At 39.7% G+C, this 19,546-nt stretch overlaps 7 protein-coding genes across 7 annotated transcripts; 3 read left to right on the top strand and 4 right to left on the bottom strand. All coding sequences in view use genetic code 12, as the record gives it.

The window, feature by feature from the left end:
- Positions 1-230: 230 nt before the first annotated feature.
- On the bottom strand, positions 231-1,895 carry RJT20DRAFT_115663 (hexose transporter; the record flags this gene model as incomplete). Its single annotated transcript, XM_064915819.1, has 1 exon — positions 231-1,895. One exon carries the CDS (start codon positions 1,893-1,895, stop codon positions 231-233), a length of 1,665 nt encoding a protein of 554 aa, XP_064776213.1.
- Positions 1,896-2,403: 508 nt separating this feature from the next.
- On the top strand, positions 2,404-7,207 carry SAR1 (Arf family GTPase). Its single transcript, XM_064918608.1, has 2 exons — positions 2,404-4,718; positions 6,511-7,207. Exons 1-2 carry the CDS (start codon positions 2,849-2,851, stop codon positions 7,062-7,064), a joined length of 2,424 nt encoding a protein of 807 aa, XP_064776212.1. The 5' UTR covers positions 2,404-2,848; the 3' UTR covers positions 7,065-7,207.
- Positions 7,208-8,277: 1,070 nt separating this feature from the next.
- RJT20DRAFT_126083 (putative GTPase) lies at positions 8,278-10,519 on the top strand. The gene has a single exon (XM_064916664.1). The coding sequence runs from the start codon at positions 8,342-8,344 to the stop codon at positions 10,322-10,324; it is 1,983 nt and encodes a 660-aa protein (XP_064776211.1). The 5' UTR covers positions 8,278-8,341; the 3' UTR covers positions 10,325-10,519.
- On the bottom strand, positions 10,452-11,314 carry RPL10A (60S ribosomal protein uL1). The gene has a single exon (XM_064916663.1). The coding sequence runs from the start codon at positions 11,188-11,190 to the stop codon at positions 10,537-10,539; it is 654 nt and encodes a 217-aa protein (XP_064776210.1). The 5' UTR covers positions 11,191-11,314; the 3' UTR covers positions 10,452-10,536.
- A 247-nt stretch (positions 11,315-11,561) lies between these two features.
- On the top strand, positions 11,562-12,807 carry RJT20DRAFT_126081 (uncharacterized protein). The gene has a single exon (XM_064916662.1). The coding sequence runs from the start codon at positions 11,664-11,666 to the stop codon at positions 12,756-12,758; it is 1,095 nt and encodes a 364-aa protein (XP_064776209.1). The 5' UTR covers positions 11,562-11,663; the 3' UTR covers positions 12,759-12,807.
- SEC27 (coatomer subunit beta') lies at positions 12,808-15,951 on the bottom strand. The gene has a single exon (XM_064916661.1). It carries the CDS (start codon positions 15,754-15,756, stop codon positions 12,970-12,972), a length of 2,787 nt encoding a protein of 928 aa, XP_064776208.1. The 5' UTR covers positions 15,757-15,951; the 3' UTR covers positions 12,808-12,969.
- A 747-nt stretch (positions 15,952-16,698) lies between these two features.
- Positions 16,699-19,058, bottom strand: ALG11 (alpha-1,2-mannosyltransferase). The gene has a single exon (XM_064919576.1). It carries the CDS (start codon positions 18,937-18,939, stop codon positions 17,095-17,097), a length of 1,845 nt encoding a protein of 614 aa, XP_064776207.1. The 5' UTR covers positions 18,940-19,058; the 3' UTR covers positions 16,699-17,094.
- Positions 19,059-19,546: the final 488 nt, after the last annotated feature.

Genomic DNA, 19,546 nt, shown 5'->3' with positions numbered 1-19,546 from the left:
TAATGAAGTTAAGAAATACAACCATCAGCATCAAAGAAATCACTAAATCAAGAATAATCTTTAATTAATGCTTATATACTCCTTTTAATAGATCTACAATATTAATCAATAATCAATATTCTTTTTATTCGTAAACAACATAATAGGTTATGGAAGTAAAATTATCTTTGGATTTCCAGAACCCATAAGATTTAATAACTAAGTACAGATAGACACTAAGTAAATTACCCTTATCTGTCGACCTCCTCCTCCTCGACTGAAGCATCTTCAATGTGGTTCACTTCGACCTTTCTCTTTCCGAGGTTAGCTGGTTCGGCAATAGCTTGTTGTGCTTCGAACATCAAGTCCGAAATATCTTCTCCGAAGATCTTGGCCACTTCTTCTAATCCCAAGCCCTTGGTTTCAGGGAACCAGAAATGAATAACTACCATATGGGTGAATAATAAAACACAGTACACAATGTAGTATCTCCAGGAAATGGAATCCATACCAAGATTGTTGACGTAATTGTTGTAGAAAATCCAGACTTGACTTGCCAATGAATACAAAATAGAAGCCTTACCTCTTAATGTGTAAGGAACAATCTCCATAACATAAGTGTTTCCAATTGGTGAGAACGCATGGTAAAAACCCATATCGAAATAAAGAAGTGCAATAATTCCACGACCCAAAGCCTTATTCTTGAATTGGGTCTTTTCGTTTATATCGGCCAACACAATCCAGATGATGAATATAATACACATACCACCAAGAGAAACTTGCATAACAAGTTTACGTCTCCACTTGGCTGAATATACGGCAAACACAAGTGCACAGACACCACCGAAGAGAGTTAAACCAATGTTAATCTTCAACTTGTCACTTGGTTCAGTAATACCAATGTCTTGAAGAACAATCGAGAAGTAGTAAGCAATAAGGGAAGAGCCACACAACTGAAGAATGGATGGTAAAGCAAGCGTGATAAATAATCTGTGCATGTTGGCCTTTGAGGCGAACCATGTCATCCATGAGATCTTTCTACCAATCTTCTCTCTTGAAATAGCTGCACTGATTTCGGCAATTTCAAATCTAACGAGTTCACTGTCTCTGTCACCTCCAGCATGGAATTTGGTCAAAATTTCAAAAGCTTCATCTTCTCTTCCATGTGCAATAAGCCATCTTGGTGATTCAGGACAGAAGCAAACCAAAACTGCCTGGAGAAGAGGAACAACAGCTTGTAACAATGAAGGCAAACGCCAAGACCAGTTGTTGTATTTCATGTCCGATTGGTAAGGACCCCAAGTTAAAATTGCAGCCATGAAGGAACCCACTGGGAATGCAGCTTGCAACATACTTGTCATAATAGGTCTTTGAGATGGATAAGCAGTCTCAGCCAATAATGGAGCAGCAGAAACTTGCATTCCAGCAGAACCAAAACCAAGAATCATACGAGCACCAAGAAACATACCAAAATTAACTGAAGCAGATTGTAAAGCAGCTCCGAGAATTGTTAAAAAAATACTAGCAGCAAGAACATGCTTTCTCTTCAAACGATCACCACTAGCAGTCAATAATGGAGTTGCAGCCATAGCACCGATAGTGATACCGTTTGTCATAGTACTTAAAATTTGTCCGTGTGGATTATTAAAATACTTAGACCAACTTGGCAATGTTTGCAAGTTACCCATCATACTACCGTCATATCCTAAAGTAACTTGTGCAAGCAGCGCACATCCTAAAACCACATTTAAATGTAACAAGTGAGGGTACTGGAACCACCACTTTGTTAATTTCGGAGTGACATCTTCCAATGTAAGCTCCCTTTGTTCTTCTAATCCGAGAGAACCATTTTCATTCTCTTTAGAAGTGACTGTTACGATGTTGTTATTTTCTTTATTATCTTTTGTGCCCCACATGTTGCTTAATACTTAGAACATAAATTAATTTTCATCTAAGAAGTGGCCAAGACTATCATATATAAAGTTTTTGGATAATAGAACTTATCGGAGGAGACCCCGTTTAATTAATTTAATAAGTTCATGTTTACGAAAATATGGAGTACATCAATAGCGATCTTTGCTACCATGATACTGCGAAGAAGACGTAGCCTTTCTGCGGAGAATACAATTGGTATCAGTTTCCCCATACCCCACCATTTCCTTTGTTATAGGCCTTAAAAAAAATAAAGACTGCGAAAAATATGGTTTTGAAAATAAATTCCAATTGAGAGCGCATCTTCCTGAGGGGAGAACTATTCCATAGATGAGAAGCTTCCTAATGGATGGGTAACTAGTAATAACTAGTATTAAAAAGTGGATTCAGCTGCATGAATAATTTGTGGGGTTGAGTGATGATGCTTGATATGGCTTACATTTTTTTTTACCAGATCGGACTGCCAATTGACTACTCCGTGAATATTATCTTCCTGTATATAATTATAAACACATTTGGTGGGGTTGAGGGGAGCGGGATAGCTAATGGGAACATTCTCTTCAACATTATTTTTGCACTACTTGACAAAGCATGCTTGGCAAACGCATGCAGCATAAGGCAATACCTTCCAGAATATAATGTAAGGGCCATTTGGTGGGGGGCCTTTGACCCATTGAAAAATTCTCTTTCCATCAAAAGTCATTAGTTCAACATGTCTAAAATGTTTTGTGGGGGAATGGATTTGACACATTTCTAATGTTGGACATGGGCTTTGTACTCGGATACCCTCATATGGCAAAATCTTCCTGGGTATAAAGCAACCAGTGGGGGTGGGGTTACACCACTACCGTACTCTTGAAACCTATATAAGCAGATCATAGCCTTTCGTTGTTTGCATTGATTATTATTTCACATCGATAATAATATACAACTAAAAATGACAGTCTTAAAGCTGAAAGTGAACCTAGCCAATTTTAATCCATGTTCAGGAAACCCATTTGAAACAAGAAGCGATGTTATGCGCGCATTCTCTGACACCTTCGAACCTTTGCTTCCAGCGTTCTTACCTGGTGGAACTGGAGTTAACTTGGAAGAAAGTGGTGGACACTTCCCAACAAAGGCCGCTCATTTTGAAGGGTTTGCTAGAGCTTTATTGGGAGCAGTTCCATTTGCAGCCGGTGGTGGTGACTTTAAACACTGGGACTTAATCAGAAAGGGTTTGACCAATGGTACAGATCCTAACCATGAAGAGTATTGGGGAGATATCGAAGATGTGGATCAAAAGTTGGTCGAATTGGCAGCAGTTGGTTATGCTTTGTCTTTCGTACCTGAACACGTCTGGGAGCCTTTGAGTGACGAAGCGAAGAAGAATCTTGGTGATTATCTTCTTATCGCCAGAAGCCGTCACTTTCGTCGTTGTAACTGGAAGTTTTTCAGAGTTATGATTGATTTGGGATTGGACAAGGTTGGTATTAAGTTCGACCATCAAATGACGCAAGATTACTTGGATGAAGTAGATTCCATGTACATTGGAGATGGTTGGTATGGAGATGGTGACAGAGCCAGTGTTGATTACTACAATCCATATGCATTGCATTTGTTTGGATTAATCTACTACAAAGCAAGAAAAGATACCGATCCTGAAAGATGCAAAAGATTGAAAGACAGAGCATTGCAGTTTGCAAAACAATACCTTCATTTGTTTGCCGACGATGGTGCAGCCATCCCATATGGTAGATCTATGACATACAGGTACGCCATTGTTGCCTTTTGGGGAGCATTACCATTTGCATTAGAGGAAGATGAGGAGCCCGTGATTCCATGGGGTGTTTTGAAGGGAGTCTATTTAAGAAATTTGAGATGGTGGTCAAAGAAACCAATCTCTAGATTCAGAACTAACATTCTTTCAGTTGGATATGGATATCCTAACCAATTCATGTCTGAATCTTACAACTCACCACAATCGCCTTATTGGGCATTCAAGGCTTACATTGCCTTAATACTCCCAGAAAGCCACCCCTTCTGGACATCTAAAGAGGAACCATTGGTCTTAGAAGACACTCAGTTGACGATTCCTGGCATGCTTCTTTCACACAATCCTTTGAACACTGTTGCATTAATCAGTGGTCCATATAAAACATTCAACTTGAGAAATCAAGCTGAGAAATATAACAAGTTTGCCTATAGTACCAGGTACGGATTCAGTGTTGAAAATAATGCTAGAGGATTTGACTTTGCTACTCTTGACAACATGATTGGTTTCAGCTTTACAGGAAATGATTTCTATGTAAGACAAACTAACAAGTCATGGATTTTTGATGGCGGGTTGTATTCCGAGTGGACTCCTGTTACTGGAATCAATGTGAAAACTTGGATCCTTCAAAGGGGTACATACCACATTAGAGTTCATCACATTGAGAACAAGACTCCATACAAGGTTGATTCTCTTGAGGGAGGTTTTGCTGTCCCTTCAATGATTGCAGAGGGTATAAAGACAGCGGAAGAAAGTGTACCAGTGGTGGGGGAAGTGATTACAGACGAAGATATAAGTTTAATTGCTAATTTATTGGATGACAGAAAGCCTAGAGTTGTTGAACCAGATCCAAATATGAATTTAATCTCTTCAAAGGTCATAGTACCACAATTAAGAGGCTCTATTGATGCAGGCTCATCAGCTAAGTTTGCCTCAGCCATCTATGGTCAACTGGCCACTATTACTTTCTCGAAGGAAGAATGGTTGAAGGAATTGAATCTCCCAAGCGAAAAGGAGTTACTTGAATTGTCTTCAAAGGCAACCAGAGTCACTTGTAATGAATAAACGGTGGGTTTTGATTTATAAAAAATCTTATATAGATAAAAGACAGAATTTAAGAAATTTTCATTTGAGAGGTCCTGTATTGCTATCGGGGATACCGTAGGTGTGTAATTTCTGGGAAAGTTGTACTCTTTTGTAGTAATTGGAAAGTCATGTGTCATGAATTTCAACATCGTTAGAACATTAATTCGTAAAAATTATGTCAAAGTTGGAAAAATAGGGAACTTCATTGTTTACTAATGGTTAAGCATTTGGAATTAAATTGCTATATTTTGCAAAAGATCAATAAAAATTATTAAATTTCTTAAGCCATGTCTATTACAAGAATAGACGATATCTCGGATTCCCCTCAGAGTTAGTATAACAGATCAAAGTATAGGTGTTGTGGTGAGAAAGAAATAGTACACATCTGGCAGAATACTCAAAGTAAATATAATAAGTAGTAGAAATGGGGCCCGAGGGGAGTGACCAGTAGGTTACTAAAATATTAAACATTAATAATGCACACATCTTAAATTTATTTTGCACCCATAATTTGCCCCATCAAAAAATACCTTCGTACTGCCTTCAGAGCATTCTTCCAGCAGTGTCAACAGGGGGTGGGGGGATATACGAAATTCACAGGAACGAAAGAGTAAAACCGCATGTGCAGCAGCAGCAGTAGCAGCAGCAGGAGGAGCACAGGAAAGAATACTAAGAAATTTCAAGCAGAGGCTTAGTAGTGGTGGTGGTAGTAGTAGTATTAATGTTGTAGCAACAGCAGCAGCAGTAGTTTTAGGAAAAGCAATAGTTGTTGTAGTAGTACATATTATAAACGAGGCGTCATTATGGTATGACATTTTAAGTGCGTATATCTTTGCAACCTTGTGCTATGCTATGCCAATAGAATAAATATCACCAGTATATTATCGCTATACCACCAGTATAAGATCGGTATATCATCTCTAAACCATCTGTATATCATTACTAAACCACCTTTACGCATCCATCACCACCCTGATATCTATACAATTACCCTAGCTCCACCTCTTCTTCCCTTCTAAGTCTCACAACCCATTAATACCTTCGCAAGCACACATAAGCGCACACAAGCGCACACTAACTACTAACACTAACTACTTCCACTTCCACTACCACTTTCTTCGACCACTTTTTTCTACTACCACTCACTTCTACTACCTTTCTTAAACTACCACTGTCTACTACTACAATTCCGTCTTCTAATACCATCTTCTACTACCACCTCTACTACTCTACTACTACTCACTTCTACTACTCCCTCCACCACCACGGTATACCCATACAATACCCAGCAGACCCTCATAGAAGACCCTCCACCACCACCACCACCTCCCCCACCTGCACACAAACGCCTCTTCCGCGTCTCTTTTTTCGTTCCTTCACATTGTCAAAATCATCCAACTGATACTGTGACATTTGAGGATGGACAGCGGGTAACTGACAGGTTTGAATAGTGTTCTTTTGTAAGATCACTCAGTGAAATAGTAGTTGTATATATCGATATCGTCCGAAATGTGGTTATTTGATTGGTGTATGTATCGGGAGAAGAAGGCGCCGTTCGAGGTGGCGAAAAAGCGGGTTGATTTGAGTGCTTGCAGCATAATTGCAGTTACCATTGATGATGGGTACGGCTACGAGTCGCTATTTGTATGGGTGACAGCGGAAGAAATGACCACTGCTGTTGGAGAAATGCCCATTTGAACAGCTAAAAAGAAGCAGAATCCCCCGCGGATTCAATAAACGCATACTAACAATCTCTATAGTCCAAGACGTCTTGTCCTCGTTAGGATTATGGAACAAGCACGCCAAGTTGCTCTTCTTGGGATTAGATAACGCCGGTAAAACCACCCTTTTACATATGTTGAAGAACGACAGATTAGCCACGTTACAACCAACCTTGCATCCAACTTCCGAGGAGTTGGCCATCGGCTCCGTCAGATTCACCACCTTCGATTTGGGTGGACATCAACAGGCTCGTCGTTTATGGAAGGACTACTTCCCAGAAGTTAACGGTATTGTCTTCTTGGTCGATGCCGCCGACTCTGAAAGATTTGCCGAGTCCAAGGCCGAGTTGGAGTCCTTGTTCAAGATCGAGGAATTGAGTCACGTTCCTTTCTTGATTTTGGGTAACAAGATCGATGTTCCATCTGCCGTTGGTGAGATGGAATTGAAGTCCGCTTTAGGTTTGTACAACACTACTGGTAAGGACACCGGCAAGGTGCCTGAAGGTACCAGACCAATCGAAGTCTTTATGGTTTCTGTTGTGATGAGATCCGGTTACGGAGAGGGTTTCAAGTGGTTATCTCAATACATTTAGATATGATATGAGTTCCCGTACTAGAGATATTTTGATACGTCGTTTAATTGTATTGTATATCCGTTAATAAGGTTGTATTACCCATACCTTCTTGTTTACGAGAGGACATGAGTTTGAATATATATTATAAATTAGCAGAAATGAGGACAGATCATGAGGACAGTGGGGAATCATCATTACCAGATGTAAATTAGGAGACACAGAGTATTTTCGTTAAATCGAAGAGGCGTTAGAGAAACACAGCTCTTGTAGCAAAAGGAGGCCAAAGGAGAATAGTTGCAATATTATAGCGATGTCCCTTAACATTGGAATTTCAGTGAGATTTTGACTTCCGAACGCCACTATGAACAATACCATGAATACAGCCCTTACAGAAGAAGGAGAAGTGTTGTAACTGCCCACGAATTCTCTAAATACCACCGTGACAGCATATATATTGAAGCATATCACCATGAATACTCTAGAAACTGTTCTTGTATGGGCGTTCCACTTGTTACTTTGAAACTATGAACTTTTCGCAGTAATTAATGGTGAAAGGTACAGCGAATTGCCTACTACTAACATCTAGTTTCTTTAGAATGGACATAATGGAAGCAAATGTTGAGCAACTACTGTATTTGCATATCATCCTTTCTTTTTTGATTCAGAATAATACCAATCATCTATCATAAATATTGAACATACCAAGGACCCCAACTCCTTCCATGAAGATGCAAACTACGAAAATTATCATGCCCTCTCCACAAAAAGTCTCTCCACAAGGAGTTTCTCGCTAAGAATTCTCTCACTAAGACACAGTCTCACTAAGAATTCTCTCACTAAGAATATCTCTCACTGAATTCTCTGTGCTCTCGCTAAAATCTCTCTCACTAAAAATTTCAATAGTTGCTGCGAAAGAAAACCCGTCCTCGTTCACAAAGCAGAACCAACAGAATTAACAAACCCAATCTTTTCAAAATATTCTATGCTTACCACATATTAACTAGTAGTCTTTTCCTCCAATTCTACCACTCCTCAACACCACAAGCACCACTCTTTCCACCACCACAAGCAACACTCTCCCATAATCCCACTCCCACCAACATCTCTCCCTCTCACGTAATCCCTCACGTGCAATATCACATGACTTAACAAAAAATTTTGAGAGCCCATCGCCATTAACATTTTCTATGGTATGCTTAATAATGGCAGTTTGTTGAATTACAGGAGTTTCTATCTGTAAGAACCGCTTGTAGTCTTCAGTCTCGAGTAGATAATAACCCATAGAAATACTCAGAATGGAAGGACACGGCCAAAATAAGGGTATGCTTCATCCAGAAGCTAAGAAGTGGAAGGCTCCAAAGGGTCCAAAGCCAGTGCACCACAAGAACAAGAACCTCATTGGATTGGGAAGGTCTATTGCAAACCAAAGAAGAATGGAAAACCAGATCGAAGTAATGCCCGATGGAGAAATGAGATTTACCACCGACAAGAGAGAAGCAAACTGGGTCAAGTTAAGATCCGTAACACAAGAGAACTCTCTTGATGAGTTCTTAAACACTGCCCAATTGGCAGATACCGATTTCACTGCCGAGAAGCAGCAACAAGTTAAGATTATTAAAGTAGGTAACACATCCATTGTGAATCAGAATGGGTTATTAACAGCCGAAGAAATGATTGAAATGCGTAAAAAGCACCAATTATTCGAAAACAAGTTGACTATACCAAGAAGACCAAAGTGGAGTAAAGAACAGTCCAAATTGGAAATCGAAAGACAAGAAAACCTCTCGTTCTTGAGTTGGAGAAGAGACCTAGCAGCTTTGACAGAAAGTAACGATTTGTTATTGACTCCTTTCGAGAGAAATCTTGAAGTGTGGAGACAGTTATGGAGAGTTGTAGAGAGATGTGATTTGATCGTTCAAATTGTAGATGCCAGAAATCCTTTATTCTTCCGTTCCGTGGACTTGGAGAAGTATGTGGAAGGCTTGAGTGAACCAGAAAACCAGAAGGCCAAGAACAACTTGTTATTGGTCAACAAGGCTGATTTGTTAACTAGAGAACAGAGAGCTGCATGGGCTGAATACTTTAAGATCAAGAAGATCAACTACGTCTTCTTCTCTGCAGCCAAGGCTAACGAATTGTTAGAAAAAGAAAAAGAAGAGTTGGAGAACTTGAACTACAACCTTGACCAGCCAGCTAAGTCTGCAAGAGATCACGATGAAGACGCCGAAGAAGATTCCGATGAAGACGTGAGAATATTAAAGATAGAAGAGCTTGAAGCTTTATTCATGAGAGAAGCACCTAAGTTTGAAGAAGATCCAGAATTCCCAGGAAGAAGATTACAAATCGGTTTAGTTGGTTACCCTAACGTAGGTAAGTCTTCTACTATTAATGCCTTAGTTGGATCGAAGAAGGTGTCTGTTTCGTCCACTCCAGGTAAAACCAAGCATTTCCAAACCATCAACTTGTCACCAGAAGTATTGTTGTGCGATTGTCCTGGTTTAGTCTTCCCTAACTTTGCATACACTAACGGTGAATTGGTCTGTGATGGTGTCTTGCCTATTGACCAATTAAGAGAGCATATTCCTCCAGTTTCATTAGTCTGTCAGAGAATACCTAAGTTCTACTTGGAAGCTGTTTATGGTATTCATATTCCTATCCAGAAGAAAGAAGATGGTGGTGTCGGGTATCCAACTGCCCGTGAATTGTTGAACGCATATGCCAGAGCCAGAGGTTACATGACTCAAGGTTTTGGTTCTGCCGATGAACCAAGAGCAGCTAGATACATCTTGAAAGATTACGTTAACGGTAAATTGTTATACATCAGTCCTCCACCTAAGAGAATAGGTGAAGATGAGTGGGATATTCCTAACTTGGAAGCTAGCAGAGACTTTAATAAGGATTTATATACTTTACAAAGTTTGCCGGAGACAAGACAGAACCAAATTTTGAGTTCAATGGCACATAAGAATATTAAAGCTGAAGAATTCGATTTGTCAAGAGACTTGGCAAATTTGAACTTCTCTATGCATATTGGTGACGATAAGTCAGCAGAAGGTGGAAAAGGAGCTAAGACTTTATTTTACGGTGGTAAGCAAGCTGCCCTTGAAAGTGCCGGTGATGATTTGGATAAGGAATTCTTCAACATGAATGCTGTTGAAGGAAAGTTCAATACCCCATTCCACACCAAATCAGGAGCCAACTCCAAGAGTTCAGGAGGAAAGAAGCACAACAAGAAGAACAAGAAACAGGAGAAGAAGGTGAGAGTCGTTGGATATTAATCCTATAGCATTTAAATTTGCATTTATAACTTAATGTACATTAGTTCACGATACTCATATCAAGTAGTTTTCATTGTCACGGAGTAATATTCCTTCTACAAATAGAATATTGTTCTACAACCTTTAGTTTCATTCAAGCAGATATATTGTAATTTACATATGATCTAACCTAAACATTAAAATTCTAAAATACACATAATTAAATGAATAACTTAGTAGATTCTGAAAGATGGACCCATGGTAGACTTGATGACCAAGGAACCGACGTTTTGCCAGTTCTTCTTCAACAAGGAAACCAAGAAGTTAGCAGCCATCATGATTTGGTTAACCAAGATGTCTTCTTCCATCTCAACGTTACCGACAGCAACAGCCAAACACAAGACCTTCTTCAATTGGAATCTGATGGTGGACTTGACGTCAGTGACCTTACCGTACAAGTCATCGTTGTGGGAGACTGGGGTTGGGAACTTACCGGCCTTAGACAAGGTTGGACCTAACAATCTTGGGATTTGCTTAATCAAGACTTCGGAAGCGATGAAAGCGTTGTACTTCTTAGCCAACTTCTTGATCAACTTCTTGTTCTTGTTCAACTTCTTCAAGTCCTCAACAGACATGGCCTCAACACCAACAGACTTAGCTCTGTCGACATCGAAAGCATCACCGAAGATACAAAGAGTCATGTTGGGTCTTGGGACTTGTGGCAACTTCAAGGTACCAGAGAAACGCTTGTCTCTTTGAGGGTCGTAGTTCTTTAAACCGACTTGCAACTCAACGGTTTCCAAGAAGTTTCTCTTCTTGGTCTCGTTGGAGAATTCCAACAACTTGTGGACGTTTTCACGAACGTGAGAACTGGTGATTTTAGACATTTTATCTATCTATGATCGTCTCCCAAAGGTATTTGGTAAAGTTAATTGATTCGACGAGGATAAGGTCTAAGTTAAATATACTAAAGAGAAGAAGACACTAACTTCTTAAAAAACAATTGGTGATGCCCCTACAGAGCATTAGCGCACACTCTGCGCACCAAAGTGAAAAAAAAATTTGGGTGAAAATTGAGGCGAGAAAAACCAAAATATGTATCACGTGCAATAATTCAGTTCTTAGGGCTGGAAACCTAAACTGACAACATCCATTGCTTGATAAGGTTTGCGACATTATTAGTTTATCCGTTACAGAGGGTCTCTCTTGCCCCACCATGTCGCCTTTGCAGCTACGCGTCCTCTATCAATGATCCGATCTGCAACTGTATGGTGATGGATTTAGTTAGTGGAAAGATAGTAGATTAGCATTTGTATTTTATTGAAATATCCTTTCAATAACCTAATTGACTTTCGTAAAGATGTTGGTAGTACGACCGGTTACACTGGTCAATGGAATATTAGGTCGATGTCTAGCAAGATGTGTTTCATCATCTAGTATTAACTACGCCAGAGGTGCCGAAGTAGGCCCGGAAAGAGTAAGGAAGCCAAATACAAATAAGGCCCCATCTAGACAAGAGAAAATCGACTCAATTAACATGTCTATGCATTCAAAATTGTTCAAAATTGATAGTGTCTTCAATATCTTTAAAAAGGATGTAATGAAAGTGGTGGACCTTGGATATGTACCAGGCAATTGGAGTCTGTTTGCCAAATTCCGTATGTGCCAAGTTCACAATCTCCAAGAAGACGAGTTCAAGAATAAATGTCATATATTGGGATTCGATTTGCTATTTGCAACTCCGCCTGTAGGTGTTTCTACATTACAAGGTAATATTTTCTCGAAAATGGCTCATAAAAATATAGTCAATCATTTCAAAGAACTAGCATTAAAAGAGTATGTCCAAAAATACCAAAAGTCATTGCAGCTTGAGCAGACCGATGATGAACTGGTCAAAAATTCATATTACATGAAAGAGCAGGCAGAAGTAGAATTGGAGAAAGAGATGGAGGAATTGACAAAAGACTTGGGCTCTCTCAGCTTAGATAAAACAGAAGAAGAGGTCAAGCAAGAGGAAGCGAGAAGAGAGAGTATCCTCAAAAAGATCGAATATAGGCCTGATTTGGTATTATCAGATTTGTCAAGACCATTTATGCAACAAGGTGGGTTTTTCAACCACACTCAAACTAGGCCTTATTTGAGATTTAATGTAACCCCAGGTTTGAATAATCCGATCATAGATCCACAAAAGTCTCTCATAGACTTAGCAGATGCTTCCCTTTTCTTATCGTGTGGTGTTTTGAGAACAGGGGGAACGTTAGTGTTGCGATTAGCAAGTGTCGATGCCAAGGATTCAGAACTTCAAGTATTGGAGTCACGACTTAAAAAGGTGTTCAAAGATGTAAAAAAGTGGACTGGATCCGGAGAGACAAATCTATCAAAGCAGCATGAATTGGTATTTGTTTGCTTCAAGAAACGAGATGACAAGGACTATGACATCAACGATATATTTTAGCTATGCACACATACTTGTAATTATTTAATGACTTAATGAAATCATGAGAATTCTATCTAATGCGGTAAAGAATGGCTGTATCAAATGAGTTTTAAAGGCGTGTATAAAATATGTAAGGAAAGAAAAAGAGCCGAATTCTGCCCTTGTGTCGAAGAAAGGAATTATACAAGTATATAAATGGTTTACTTTTATGACTTCATTATGGGGTCCATTAAGCATCGTCCTCCACCTCCTCTTCAGCTTCAGCAGCATCTTCCTCAGCTTCAGCCTCATCGTCCTCATCATCTTTAGGAGCCTCTTCAGTCGCTACTATATCGTCACCTTTAGCAGCCTCTTCTATTTCCTCAGTTTGCTCTGGTTCTTCTATTTTCTCGTTCTTAGAATCAAGATCGATTAATGGAGCACTACCGTTGCTAGAGAGTTTCAATGTGGATAAGTCATCTACCAAGCGTTCGCTAATCTTAGTCTTATTCTTTGCTTCCAATTTTTCTTTCCAAGACTTCACAGTAGAATCCAATTTCTCTGGGTTAACACCGTAGTTGGCTCCGAATAAGGAAGCTTCTGGATATCTTTCACTCTTAACCAACAAGTCCAAACATTTCTCTTTCTGGCCGCTCAACCACCATGCTTGCCATGCTATATTGTACTTACCCTTGGCTTCACATTCTTCAGCTAAACGAGTGAGCTCCTTCTGGTTGTTGGAAGAAGATAACAATAACAACAATGAAGAGTGATCATTGGCGAGCCAGAAACAATCCTGGGCCAATTGGATTCTCCATTTAGATAAAGCTAAATCACCAAGACGCTTCCACTTGCTGGAGTTGGCTAATGCAGTTGATGGGTTTTCTTTCTGGTTAGTGCCTAAAAGCTCATAAGCCTGAGTTAAGTTACCTGTAGAAAGAGAGATTTGAAACTTGGAGTCAAAATCTTGCGATAATGAGTAAGAAAGAGACAAGTAGCCCAATTTTTCGAAAAAACGAGATAATTGGTTTAATTCAGTCTTGCTGAAACCAGACTTGAGACTAGCATAGTCATCAGATAAGTCATCAATAGAAATAGAGGCCAAATCTGGGACCTCTTCTCCAGTTTCTTCGTCAGTAACAGTCTTGGTGGCAAACTGTTCAAGGTCTCCACGCATAACAAGTGTCTGTAATTCCAAAACTTCGGCATTGACATACCATGACACAGCATTAAACAGCTTGTCGAGGAGGTACAATTTACCTTCTTGCGCCTTGTAACCTACAATGTAGAACTTGTGGTCGAAATGACCCAAGTTAATGACTTCTCCACCAACAAAGTAGTTCAAACGGTTAGTTGTTGCAGTTGTGTAAACGAAAACATCACCAATAAACTTTCCAGACAAGATTGGTTCTGAGGTTGGAAGTGTATATAATACGTCGAAAGTGGTCTCGGCACCTTCTTCTGCATCAAGAGTACCATTAGCCAATGCCTCTTCAAAAGCTTCTGGGTTGTAGCTCAAGAAGTAAGTCTCATCGCTCTTCTTAGAGCCGACAGCGTTGTTTTCACCGACACTGGATGATGTAACAATGGCCAATAACTCTCCATTGTCTGACCAGACAACTTCCTGAATATCGTCATCCAAGTCCACTCTTCTGACAAGTTTTCCATGCTCCCAGTCATAGAAAGAGATACAGCCTTCCAGCTTGACACCTAATAAGGCACCAGCAAAGATCTTGTCCGCTTGGTAGATCAAATCAAGCGTCAAATACTCCTGGAAGTTCTTATAGATCTTGACACTGACTTGAGACTCCCTTATAGCATAAGAACAAGCATTAGAATTATCATGAGAGTTCCAGCTGAAGTCTAGAGCAGAACCGTAAGTTTTTGATCTCCATGCCAAGGAAGTGTAAATGATATATTCACCATCACCACAAACAGCTGCGTATCTGCCATTAGGAGAGTGAGCCAAAGATTGTGGATATATTTCGATGGAACCAAGTTCTCTTTGTTGTAATGATAACAGTTCTCCATCCTTCAAGCCCTCGGTGGAGCTTGGCTTGATAACTGATTGGAAAACTTCGGAGTTCTTTCCGTAAATCAACTTATTGTTAGAATCCATGGAGAACAAAGGCTCTTCATTGCCTAGTTTGATAATTACAAAGCCCGAGTCAAAACCAGCAGCAATAACGTTCGACTTTGGCAAAATACCAATACACCATACTCGTTCCAAACTGTAGTTAATAGACTTTTCCAATTTGAAAGTGTTAGAATTCCAGAAACGAATGGTACCGTCTTCAGAACCCGAAACAATCAATGGTAATTCTGGGTGGAAAATGGCAAATGAGACATTGGATAAATGTCCTTCGAGGGTGGCTACGCATGATTTGGTTTGGTAGTCCCAGATCTTGATAGTTTTGTCGTCGGACGAAGTTATAAGATATGGCTTATCGGCCTGTGGGTAGTAGTCTACATAATTGACACCCTTTGCTTCATGAGCCACGAGAGTGAAGTTTGGAACAGACGATCCGAGAGACCAGATCTTTACTGTTCTGTCCAAACAAGCGGATGCGAACGTGTTTGGATCTTTAGGGTTGAAGTTGACGCTCATAACATAGTGTTGATGTCCTTCAAACACCTGTTCAAGCTTCCAATTGTTGTCCCAATTCCACAATTTAATGGTTAAATCATCAGACGATGTTAAGATGTATGGCTTCGATGGATGCACGGCAATGCTACGAATATAGTCTGGGTGAGCTTCGAATTGAGTGATCTTCTCTCCTGTGTTGTAGTTGTACACTCTTACCTGGAAATCATCGGAGCCAACAACGATCCAATTCTTACGGGCAATGAACTTACCAGTACGCACGGGCAATTCCGTGACCTGGATCGATTTGACAAGCGAGTTTGTTGCGTACGACCAGATTTCAATCTTACCATTGTACAACGTTGTCAAGATCCACGGCTCGCTAGGGTGGAAATCAATGCCCTTGACTCTATCGGAGCGCGTTGAAAACTGTTTGACCACGTCCAATTTCATGGTGTCTGTGAACTAGAGTTTTTTTCTGAGACGACCGTCAGCTTTTGCCCTTGAACTATTAGTCAATCACACCTGGTTATACCCAATCTTCAGACTGGTTTCTTTAGCCGCTGTCGTTGATGAATTTAACACGCTGACGCATTTGATTCAGTGTTTTGAAAAATCGCGGAGGCGCACGACTTGGTCATGTGATGGGGGTCATGTGAGGGGATATATTTGGGAGGTGGTAGGGTGGTATGGTAGGTGTATATGGGTGGTCTGCTAGGTGTATATGGGTGGATGAAGATGACTGCTTAATGGGGTGAGGAGGCTTAAATGAGAAGCGAGTTGAAAGTTTAATGGGAAATATGCTTAATAAGAAGTCAGTTGTAGTGCAACAATTGTCTAACGGTTGCGTTTTTTAATGGGTACTGAGCATAATTTGGTAGCGCATTTTATTGACACTATGTATGGGTACACTGTTTCCACTTTTTTATTCAAACAAGAGGCCAATTGATTCAAATTAAACCTTAAACCCCAATAAAGTTCACAATATCCTTCAAGCATAGCATTGAGAACAACATGTTCTAGGTTTGAACTATTGGTTGTGATTAGTATGAACCATTTCGAGGTGCTAGTTTGAAATAAACTTGAAATCACTGTACTAGCATAACTGGTAGCGCATTATTTGGGTACATGGGTACTATGTATGGTTACTATGGATATAACCGTAGCAATGTCATGTTTATAGCCAAAATAACCTCTTTCTGTAGTTAATATTAATATTCATATTCATACTTCTATTCACTTTCATTTATATATTAAGTTAGATATAGAAATGTGTTGTGAGACGTATGGAAAAGTCTGATCCCATACAATGGATACAGTATTGTGTATGGTTCTGACCAATAGTATGGATGAAGGAAATGAATGTAGGTGCTGGAGGGGATAGTGTACTAGGTCCTGGAAATAGTAGCATAAATAGAGTTTTACCCGGGTCTATGAGGACTCGTCGATAACCTTAACCTCTTGTTATGTTAATACACGTCATGGAACTGACCTTCCGTTTGAAATACCTCGTGATTTAAAAGTGTGAAATGCATTAGAAGAACCCAGAGACTTGGGTGCAAAAACCAAGAACTGATTCGTTGTAATACACTCCAAAACAGTTATCACCCATTAATATAAGACTTGCTGTTACAATCTAACAGGGAATAACTTGTCACAATGATAGTACTTACCCTTCAACAGGCCCCTTATGCTTCATTAATAGTGCTATTATCATATTTGCTTATATACAATTTATGTGCATTTCTTTGTAATCACTAGAGTGCTTCCTTACCACATAGTACTTCTAGTCTAATACACCATGTTCACCTTATCTCTTGTTTCTTCTCGATAATCTTTCTCCAACTCTTCCAAATCTGCTACATATGACTTCCATTTCCTATCAAAAGTTTCATTAGAAAACTTTTCCTTGACCAAGTTCACTCCTCTTTCTCTCATTTCAATCAACTTTTCTTCCTCAATTACTTCAGGAGAGTCGACATAAAGGTACTTCAACAACCTCTCAAAAGTCGGATATGATGCTACTTGGTTAGCTTCTTCGCCTTCAATTCTGAAATTCAAAAATCCATCGCTATCCTTTTCTTGGATTGAAGGATCAAAGTCCGGATCATCGAAACTCTTGAAGAAATATCCAGTTTTATTGTACCAATCAGCCTTGCTGTCACCTTCGTCGCGTCCTGTAACTATATCCAACCATGGTCCGGCAGAAGCATGACAAAGTGGAATCACACCTCTAGCCAAATATTCCACGACACCGATACCGAAGTGTTCATTCCACATAGCATTGAGTCCAAACTTCGCCCTCGAGAGCCACGTAATTACCTCCTCATAAGAGCAATCTACTACAAATTCAACACAATCTCCCAAATTGAGCTTTTCAACTTTAGCCTGTAAGGATTTTAACGTTGCAGTGTCATCAGGAGTACGACAAGAACCAAGGAATACCAAAGTTGGAAGATTCTTCGGCTTCGCAGAAGGAAAATTACTCTTCAAGAATTGATTATAGTCATCAATGAATAGTGAATGTCTCTTCTCGGGCCTGAATTGGGCGATATATAACAATTTGTTCTCTCTGACGGCGCTAAAGTTTGTGTCTTTAGTTAAAGTTTCTGTTCCACAAGGAGGATACAACGTTTCCAATTTGTGGCCCAATGCCTTGTTGAATGACCAGATGCTGTTAATATGATTAAATGTCCACGTGCCATTGGCTAAGGCAATATCTACCATCGATCCCAAATATACGTAGAAATAATAGATCAAAGACCAGTAAGCTAATTTTCCAGTTTCCAAAATATCTCTGACACTGAATTTAAACCCCGAGAACTCCTCCTTAGTGAAAGTCTTATACTTGAGTTTGTTGAACATGTCGTTTTGAATAATTGGATAATGAACATATGCAAGAATAGGAAGCTTCAAGATGAAAGTAACGGGCAAGTAGCTGCCTGGTAACCCAATAGTATCCACCCAAACATCCGTGGAAAGTTCTGACAAGGCTTCTAATGCTAATAACATCGAGCCCACCAATTGGCCGATCAACGTGAAGTGCTTCCAGTAGGCACCATCGATCAATTTCCCAAATCTTCTCAAGTAAATGAATACTACTCTTTTCGAGTCCAAGTCTGCAATTTGAAATTTATCCTCGGCCTTGCGTAAAATTTGCAAGGGTTCGGCATCAGTATTAGTTGTGTAAACCACAGCAATGTTCTTTTCGTTGGCATCTAATGTGGCCTTCACTGCTTGCCATAATACTCTTTCTCCACCTCCACCATTATTAGCATATGGATGGAAGAAACCATATAGGATTCGTCTCTTAGGGTCTTGAATATCACGGTGTTTCATTTGGTCGAAGAACTCATTATTCTTATTCTTAGCATCCTCTGGTTGAATCTTGATCTTATTGTTCAAAAAATTTGTGTAGAACGACGGCTGGCAACTGGCCAATATGAGTCTACGACGGTAACTGGACCGCTTTAAACCAACATTTAAATAGATCGGCTTCGGGTATTCGATCACCTTGATTATCTTCTCTCTCCAATTCTGTCCAGGGACAATGAAATGGCGGGGAAGTATCGTGGTGAAGAACTGATAAGTGAAGACGACTACAGCCACTAAGACTATAACTACTGGAACTAACATATTATTTGGAGCAATTGCCACCTTTGTTTCCAGAAATTAACGTTGAATGGGGAACTATAAGTAATTAATCCTCTAGAACTACAACTTATACTTCCTCAAACAACTTTCTTTTGCTAAAGTCATAGGATAAAGTGTTTTATGAATTAAAGCAATAGTGAAAAGAGGACTCTGATATTGGGAGTATCTGCAGGATGGGAGTATCTGCAGGAGATTATGTATTATATGGAGAGTATTAATGTATGGCTAATGCGTAATAGTATTGTTGGGGGCTGGGAGTTTGGGGCACTGGGTATAGATAATGTCTTGTTTCTGCAAAGTTGGTGAATTACACAGGAGAGGAAGTGTTGGAAGGTAGGAAGTTACAGATAAAAAAAAAAGAAAGGGGTTCCTACGAGTTTCGTCGTTGCTATCTGTCAAAGAGTCTAAAAGCTGTTAGCTAATTACTGAAAAATTGGGTGCGAAGATCCAAATGGGTGCAAATAACTGTCTATGGTAGAATGGAATAAGAAAGAATAGGGGTTCCAGTCAATTGTTAGGCTTATGAATATATAGCAAAATGTAAGATGATTTCCCCTAGAGAGACTGTTTGTTGTTTATATTCGTATTA

This window comes from Scheffersomyces xylosifermentans (genome assembly GCF_036884685.1).
Source record: "Scheffersomyces xylosifermentans strain CBS 12540 chromosome Unknown RJT20scaffold_2, whole genome shotgun sequence".
Lineage (NCBI taxonomy): Eukaryota > Fungi > Ascomycota > Pichiomycetes > Serinales > Debaryomycetaceae > Scheffersomyces > Scheffersomyces xylosifermentans.
Note: the sequence above shows the minus strand (reverse complement) of the source record. Positions and strands in the feature narration are given on the sequence as shown.